Source organism: Lipotes vexillifer, unplaced genomic scaffold (genome assembly GCF_000442215.2).
Source record: "Lipotes vexillifer unplaced genomic scaffold, Lipotes_vexillifer_v1.1 scaffold505, whole genome shotgun sequence".
Lineage (NCBI taxonomy): Eukaryota > Metazoa > Chordata > Mammalia > Artiodactyla > Lipotidae > Lipotes > Lipotes vexillifer.
In genome coordinates this window covers 660374-669472 of record NW_006785581.1, presented here as the reverse complement: position 1 = coordinate 669472, position 9099 = coordinate 660374, and the positions used below count along the sequence as shown (strand labels likewise).

The 9099-nt window shown below is 48.7% G+C and overlaps 1 protein-coding gene across 2 annotated transcripts in view; it reads right to left on the bottom strand.

Annotated features, from left to right (window-relative positions):
• NAV2 (neuron navigator 2) overlaps positions 1-418 on the bottom strand; it is a 412453-nt gene extending 412035 nt beyond the window's left edge. Inside the window, exon 1 of one of the 2 annotated variants that reach the window (XM_007457623.1) lies at positions 74-418. In XM_007457623.1, coding sequence (XP_007457685.1) covers positions 74-331 — 258 coding nt within the window. In that variant the 5' untranslated portion in view covers positions 332-418. The remainder of the gene's footprint in view (positions 1-73) is intronic. The other variant, XM_007457622.1, reaches the window with a different exon arrangement.
• Positions 419-9099: the final 8681 nt, after the last annotated feature.

The window sequence follows — 9099 nt, the reverse complement described above, 5'->3', positions numbered from 1 at the left end:
CCCCCCCCCCCCCCCCCCCGCCAAGCATTCACCCTTCTCCCAGAACAGTGCCCCGGCACACAGCACCTCTCACCTGGGTATCGAACCCGTTTTCCACCGAGCCGCTCATCCGCAGCGGGAGCCCCTCCCCCGCCGGCTCCTGCAGCCCCTGCGATTTCAGAGGGATCTGGCTAGGGTAGGCGGTCTTGCTTACCTCCACCTTGCTTCCTAACTTGAGGTAGCAGGGCTGGGGGCCCGCCCGGGCTGGGGGCACGTGCAGGATGGGCGCGGCGCTGTGCACGGGTTTGGGCAGTCCCGACTTCATTTTGGAGGCGACCAGGATGGCCGGCATCTTCTCCCGGGGCTTCGGCTTTCCCAGCACGTCCCTGGCAGCGGCGGCGGAGGCGACCGCTAAAGGCAGCGCGGGCAGCAGAGCAGGCGCCGGGCTTCGGCCCGAGAGGCGCCCACCACCAGCCGAGGGAAAGAAAAAAATATCCCCGGGTCGGGGATCTCGGACCAATCCGGCGAGCTCGCCTTGGTCGCGGCGCTCAGCTGGTCCCACCTGGACGGATGCTGCAGCCGGGTTTCACGCCCCTCCTGGGCGGCCTGTTCAAGGGCTCCGGGTGCTCAGGAGCTGTTGCCTCTTGAGATTCTCCTCCTGGGAACTCGAGGCTTGGACGCCCATATTAACTTGTCACTGCATCTTCGAAGTGAGGAGGCCCCTTTGGAAGAGAAGCGGCGGGGACCCACGCCTCCCCTCCGGGAGGCTGCGGGTGTGAGCGGGCAAGCTAAGGAGCGAGCAGCTGGGGAAAGGAAAAAACGATAGGGGAGAGAGGGAGGGCGCACCGAGCCCAAGACGTCTTCACCGAGAGGCAGCTGCCGCCCTGGCTGCGAGCACCGCAGTGTCACCCGCTACGCAGAGGCGCGGCGAGAGCACCCGAAAGGTCTCTCTACGCGTGACAGTCACCACTGCCCAGAAGCCCGCCGGACAGATAGCACCTCGGCGCCTGCGGGTCTGCACATGCTCCGTGCGTTATAGCGCAGCAAGGCTGTGGCCGTGGGGCGCGGGCACCGGGACGCGCGGCTGGCGGGCTGGGGAGGGCAGCGCAGCGCTCGCGAGCGGCCGCCGCGCTTCCCGGGAAGGCTGCGCTGGCTGCGGGGCTCCGCGCAGGGTAGGACAGGCTGCTACCCGCGCGGCTGCGGCGCGCGCTGACAGCCCGGGCCGCCCCGGCGCGCCGATTGGTCCGTGGCGGGCCAATCTGCAGCCGCGGCTCTCACTGCAAAGTGGGGCGTGGCCTCAACTCCCGGGCCGCCGCCGAAAGTCTGGGGCCGCGCTTGGCCGCAAGTACAAAGCCAGCTGGTGGCCGCTCTGCAGTGCTGCTCGGGCTTCGCGCTCCCCCGCGGGCTGACACCCCCGCGTCCCTGAAACCTTTTGAAAAATGCCCTTTCGAACGCAAGCGCCCGCCTCGGGGCCCCGCGGGGAAGGCTCCGGGGAAGTTTGTTTCCTTTTTCAAATTGTTCTGGTCACCTTAACGGTCTGAGGCTTCCGGAGTCGCGCCTGCAGCCCCGCGGCCCCCCATCTGGTCTGGGCAGGGCCGTTCCTCGTCTACCGCGTTAAGGACGCGCCAGCCATTTCTTCTCTTTTCTGCCAGCTCTTCCAGGCGGGCCGGGGGGCCTCCGAATAGCTTCCTCTCCAGCTTTCAAAGGCTGCACATTTCACTTAACTATTTGAAGTATTTATAGGCACATCCAATACCCCGCGAAGCCTCCCGCCCCAAGACGGTTCCTCCTTGCAACCTACCACAGACTGGCCAGAGGAAGCCAGGAGAGGCTCCATGACCCCGGCGGGCTCGGGCTAAATTCTGCTGCGTTTCATGTAGGAGACCCTCCCTGTCCGCACCTCGGACGCACTGGCCCTACAGGTTCCTCGACATTAATTCGCCTGAGGACTTCTCTCCTGTCCCAGGTGCTCTATGGGTTAGCTGTAGCAACATCCCTTGAACATGCAGATTTGGGCCCCATTGAATGGGAACCATCCCCCCCCCCCGTAGAACTACCTGGATTTAAATCGGGCAAGTTCTCTGACTTTACATACATCCTTACAAAGCTTCGGTTCTCACTGGGAGTAAGGAAGGGGTTTGATTACATATACATAATATACTGTTGTTTGGCTAAATGAGATCGTTCATTACAGTCATTTAGCACAGGTACTTAGCTATGTGAGAGACCAGTAAGTTGGGTATTATTATCCCTATTATTAAATTACTGCTTCTGCAACCCCCCCGCACCCCCCCTCCAGTCATCTCTGTTTATAAGCTGTTTCTCTTCTCTGGCTCTGAGATACGGGTTTTCACAGTATGCCCACCCTATAGCCTGATTTTCAATGCCAATAGCATTGATTTGTCACTATCCAGATCGTAGGAAATAAAATTTTAAAACAATCTCTCAAAGCAGCATTAAGAAATAAGAAGGCCTCTTACCCTGGCCTGCTCCCTCTCCTATCTTATCTCCACCCATTCTAGGCAGCAACTTTCTACTCTAGCGAAACTGAAATGCACACAGTCTTGTATACAATTTCAGGTATTCCTCCCTCTGAAATTAAAGCACACGTAGTCCGTGCCACTTACTTAGCACTCAGCCCTTTACCATCTGATGCCACCTTGTTATTTATCGTCTCATGTTTATTTCTTCTTAAAGAGAAGGCCTTTTGAAGTTAGGAACTGCATTTTTAACCTTCATTAGATTCTCTCAGCATTGAGTATAATGCTGTGGACAGAACAGCTACCCGGATTGTCATCAAATGGATGAGTAGATGGTGCCAGCAGCAATTAACCAGGGGGAGAGCCTTTTAGATCCAGGTACATAAGGTCATAAGAGATGCTATGCTGTATTAAACCTTGGGACTCTCCTACTCAGAATTCTGGTTCTGCCAGATGTAGCAAGAGTTATGGAAATATACTGCAGTCTTTGACTTTAAAGGTCATGGAGATATTCCAAAGTCTTTCCATGGCCTTAATGCAGTTTTTCTCAAAGTGTGGTCCCCAGACCACCACCAGCAGCATCAACACCTGGAAGCTTGTTTGATAAGCCCCACCCTAGATCTTCTGAACCAAAAGTTCTGGAGCTGGGGCCCAACAATCTAGGTTTACCAAATGTTTAACCCAGTGATTCTGATGCACTCTGAAGTTTCAGAGCTTCCACCCTAATGAATATATCATGCATTCAGTGCTCCTCCAGGGCCACTTAAACCTTAATATACATAAGAATTATGTATCTTGCTAAAACACAGATTCTGATTCAGTAGGTCTAGAATGGGGCTGAGATTCTGGTTTCAGAATAAGCTCCCACAGGACACCCATGCTGGTGGTCTGGAGCTCACACTTTGAGTAGTAAGGCTAATGCATAGGTAGCAAAATGGGCTCATCTCAAGGGCCATCTCTAGCTAACCGACTTTCTGTCACACTGTGCTGAAAAGAATTCCAAGGGTGCATGTATCTAGTTAAGTTGGAAACAGCAGCCTGATCAATTAATAATGTCTGTCATGGGTACAGAAAGAGACCTAGTGACATACATGCTATGTATCTGCCATCTTGGATCTCCCATTTAAATCATATTTGTACCAAGGTCATTTTTTTGGATTCTGAGACCCTCAAATATGTACTAATATGAAAAACAATGCGTTCTTTTTTGAAAAGTACCTCTTCCTAATACTCTAGGATTTGGTAAACATATGACCGTTCACCTTAACCTTATGTGATTTATTTAAAGTCTGATAACTTCTCATCTTTCTTGATGGAAAAGGAGTGAATCTTTTAGTCTACTTCCAAATTTCTTTCCTGGCCTCTGCATCCCTTTAATAATTTTATTTGCTCTTTCCTGGAACATTTTTCATCTCCCTTTATATCTTTTCTGTCTTTCCCTCATTTTCCTTCTTTAAAGCAAAATAATTTGTCATTATAACCAGACAAAGGGGGAAAAAAAGCTATATTTTCCCTGAGGCAAAAGAGATAATTGCAAGATTCCTCCTTAAATAAGATCATCTCAAATGATAAAAAATGTCCCATAGGGCTTCCCTGGTGGCGCAGTGGCTGAGAGTCCGCCTGCCAATGCAGGGGACACGGGTTCGTGCCCCGGTCCGGGAGGATCTCACATGCCGTGGAGCAGCTGGGCCCGTGAGCCATGGCCGCTGAGCCTGCGCGTCCGGAGCCTGTGCTCCACAACGGGAGAGGCCACAACAGTGAGAGGCCCGCGTACCACAAAAAATAAATAAATAAATAAAATGTCCTATAAAGTTACTCCTTCCACACAGATGCTGTGTTAACATGAGTGAAGTCATTTTAAATCAATAAGTCTGGCAAGCACTGGCAGCTAAAGAAGTCACTGGTTCAGAGTGTGGCAAACTGCTTTGGAAAGAAAGAACACACTATCCAGGGTTTTTATTTAAAGTTATTTTTAAAAAAATGATATGCACTGTGGATAGCCCACTATTTTATTTTACTTTTTTTTTAATTAATTTATTTATTTATTATTTTTGGCTGCTTTGGGTCTTCGTTGCCACACGTGAGCCTTGCGGCGAGTGGGGACTACTCTTCATTGCGGTGCGCGGGCTTCTCAGTGTGGTGGCTTCTCTTGTTGCGGAGCACAGGCACTAGGCACACAGGCTTCAGTAGTTGTGGCACGTGGGCTCAGTAGTTGTGGCTCGCTGGCTCCAGAGCGCAGGCTCTGTAGTTGTGGCGCATGGGCTTAGTTGCTCCACGGCGTGTGGGATCTTACCGGACCAGGGCTCGAACCTGTGTCCCCTGCATTGGCAGGCGGATTCTTAACTACTGCGCCACCAGGGAAGCCCCAGCCCACTATTTTAAATCCCAACTTTGACAACCCTTCTCTCTTTTTCTCTTTTGGACTATAAACTTTCAAAATCTCCCAATTTGAAACATATTACGAAAGCTCCCAGGACCACTGAATCATCATCCAAAGAGTCTGGCAGTTCTCTGGCTGTAAGAACCATGCTCAGGTCAGGATGTGCCAGCTGTACTGCTTTCTGATCCTATACATCAGCCACTGGTGATTAGCTGAGTGTAAATTGGGCTTCGGAGCTGACCTGCAAGTGACCAGCCCCATCAACCCATCCTTTATCTGACTTAAAGACCCCTGGCTGTGCCTGACCTCCCAAGAAGACAGTCCTAAGAGAGCCTGGAATATCTAAACCCCAGCCTACCCCCCTCCCCCCAAAAAAAGCAGGAATCTGGGGAAAGAATCAACAGACTCTTGGAGACCCCTACTATAAATGAAGAAGGGACATGTTGCAAGTCTCTAGAATAATATAAAAACCAAACATTCTTGAATTTATTTGAGAGTAAAAGAAAATCAGACTAGCTTATTTTCAAAAATGCACTTTTCCTTAATTTTTTATGGCATGGGTTGGCAACTTCTGACACCTATCTCAGCACTGGCACAAATGCTCACCTTTTGGTAGTGGCTGAAATGAGAGCCCACCCGTCTCAGACTGCAGAGAAGCTGGGGTAAGAACCTTAGAACAGCTATTTAGAAAGTCTGCTCACCCCCCCTCCCCGTCCACTTGCTTCGAATCTACCTTTTTCCAGATGGATATGTGCAGATCAGTATGCCCAATGGTAATCTTTGGGTTGTTTTTTGAGAGCTGAAGACAGTGGCTTCTACCTGCAGGGCTGGAGTGTAAGGAGTATGTGTGAACGTGTGTGCACGCGTGTGTGTGTTTACAGGTGTTTGAGGCAATAGCCCTGACTAAATGTCAAACAAATATATGGTAAACCACTGGTTTATCTGATATGGTGTGGCTCAATCATTAACTCAATGAATAAACTGAGAGCCAACTATGTGCCAGGCTCTGGGCATTATGACGGGGAGCAAATAAGAATAAATGCTCATTCCCTGCTCTCAAGGTTCAAAGAATGATGCAACTGCTGTTTCCAGCCTGAGGGTTGCCCTTTTCCACAACTGAAAAACTGAGAGAACAGGGCAAGCGAACAGGGAAATAAATGACAAATAGTAGAACTCCAATAGAAGCTCCAATAGAAGCCTAAGAATAACTGGGGGTTAAAGGAGCAAAACCCTAACCGCACACCCCCAACAGACCTAGAATTCTGAATCTGCGTGTCTGCATTTCAAACAAGCGCTCATGGACTCTGAATCAGTTCTCACACTTGGCTTCACAGCCTCGGCTGTCCATTAGAGTCACCTGTGGAACTGAAAACATAGGGTTGCCCGGGCCCCACCCTGGACCAATTAAATCAGACTCTGGGGATGGGGTCCAAGCATTTGTCTGTTAATAAAGCTCCCGGGTGCAGGCAAATTGAAAAGTGCCGCTTTAAGAAATGCTACAAAGACTTTGCTCCCTCAGCACTTTAGAGTGGGGGATGATGAGGCAAGAACCTGGACAATTTTAATCAATGTGAACGGACAATCTGGAAAAACCCAGGCCTTCTATTACTTTCTGTGCAAAATCTTCTTTTTGAGAGACACACTCAGCCAGTTGAGCTGCCTGTGCAGCCCAAAGGCAGCTGGGTAATTGCCCAAATGCTGTCTGGGAGTCAGCCATGCAGGCGGCATCAAGCAGCCTGACCTCTGGTCAGTGCGGGCCCCCAGGCAAGGAGCCAGGATGCTCCAAGCTCCCTCCACCCATTTCCTCTTTGGGTTACTGCTTTCCTCCTGTGAGCCTTCCTGCCTACCCTCTGACGCTGCCCCAGGCACAGGGCCTGGTGAGCATCTGCTAGCAGAGGGGCTCCTGGCCCTGGGAGAGGTGCATGGTGCCCAGGGTTCAGGGCTCTCTGAGGAGAGCCTGGAGCAGTTAACTCATGAAGGTCTGTGCTCAGAAGAGTTGTGCTGGCATGAAAAACCTCAACAATGGATAACAAAAATAATCATGTAGAACTTTTGTTATGTACTTTGTGGTTCTTTTCCCTTTATTTGAAATGTATTTGTCGGGACTTCCCTGGTGGAGCAGTGGTTAAGAATCCGCCTGCCAATGCAGGGGACATGGGTTTGAGCCCTGGTCCGGGAAGATCCCACATGCCACAGAGCAACTAAGCCTGTGTACCACAGCTACTGAGACCACGTGCCACAACTACTGAAGCCTGTGTGCCTAGAGCCTGTGCTCCACAAGAGAAGCCACCGCAATGAGAAGCCCGCGCACTGCAACGAAGAGTAGCCCCCTGCTTGCTGCAAGTAGAGAAAGCCCATGCACAACAACGAAAACCCAATGCAGCCAAAAATAAGTAAATTTATTTTTAAAAAAGTATTTGTCATGGGGGTATTTATGTTATTATTTACATACATGTTTGGCTACTGTTAAAACTTGCTAATATGTTTATGTGTGTTTACATATATATAAATAAATACGTTTATAAAGGGAAGGAGAAGGAAGGAATCACATCACACTACTAATAGCGGTTATTTCAGAGGAGCGAGTTAGGGGACTGGTCATTCCTTCTTATTTTTCTATCACTGTTTTAAAGGGTTGGGATTATGGTTGATTTCAACTTACTTTTCCATGCAATTTTTCTGCATTTTGCCAATAAGTATCTTTACTCGTTTTAAACTTTTATTTATTCAAGGAGCACTCATTACGCCCCATAATGAACAAAGCCCTGTGCCAAATGCTGGTGATATACAAGTTAGCTAGCTTATATCCATCTCTGCCCTCCACCTTTTCAGGCAGGAGGGATGAGTCCTCTCCCAAAGAAACAGACAAAAGCTTTGTTAGCTATAAAAGATTAAAATCCAGTTTTAGTTAAACTAAAATCCAGTTCAGTTAAATCCAGTTTAGTTATATATATATATACATATATAAGATCTATATACAGTTGGCCATCTGTATCCGTGGGTTCCAGGTCCACAGATACAACCAACAGCAGATGGAAAAAAAAAAAAAAAATCCAGAAAGTTCCAAAAAGCAGAATTTGAATTTGCCGTGCCCTAGCAACTATTTACATAGTATTTACATTGTATTAGGTATTATAAGTAACCAAGAGATGACTTAAAGTGTACGGAAGGAGGGTGTATGTAGGTTATATGCAAATACTACGCCATTTTGTATAATGGCCTTGAGCATCCCACAGATTTTGGTATCCGAGGGGGTCCTGGAACCAATCCCTCACATTTACTGAGGGATGACTGTAGATAAGAAAGTCACTAACAAGCAGGGTTCCCTCCTTCTAAGACAGACAGGAACAGTTACTCCAGAGACCCTTCCTGTTTTCCCTTCCTTCCAGGGAAGCAGCTCCTAACAGAATCCTCCTCTGCACAAGTGCCAAGACCACCCCTTAGCCAGAGGGACTAGGAAATCCATCCTTTTCTGACTGACCTACCAAGCTGTCTCTATTAGCCACGACGCTAGCCTGAAGACAGTGTCCTCATCTTACAGAAAGAGAGAAGATGGAGAAGAAAGTAGGCCCCTGTATGCCTGAAACGAACCCTGCTGGGCACATGTCAAAAGGAATTCTAGTTCACACTACCCCTTGGCTGAGTGAAAGCTGGTCTAAAAACTGTCAACAATGCAGAGACACCGGTAAGGATCTTTTGTGCCCTGAGATCATTCGAAGCCACTAAACATAAACAGCTGTGTTGATTTCCACTCGCTCTCCAAACCCAAGGCAAATAAAACCCAAGAGCTTGAAGGGTGGAAAAGGACAAAATATACAAGGATTTTCTTTTATTTTTTGGCTTAGAAAGATGGTTTTACAAAGAATGGGGCAAGATACCATTCAGCCTTTTTTTTTTTTTTTTTTAAATGGCATCTTTCTTGAAGCTCCACATTGTGCAAGAATTTTAGACATTCACTGATACATTTATCAAAATTTTTTTCCTCAAGGCAGTCTGGACATACATCAAATGTGAATCTAACACAGTCAGTCTCCCTAAGGCTGCAAAGAAGACTGTCAAGCATGTCACCCTGGCTTCCTCGTTTCCACAAAGACTGTCTTTTTGAATTTTGGGACGGTGAATGAATTCTTATTCACAATCATTTGCTTCTTAGGATTTTATCCTTTCCAAGGAGGTGGGTGGGGGACCCTGAAGAGTTGACTGTGGAGATGGAGAATCCAGTCTTCCAAGGCATCTGGCCTGCAAGACTGACTTCCTGCT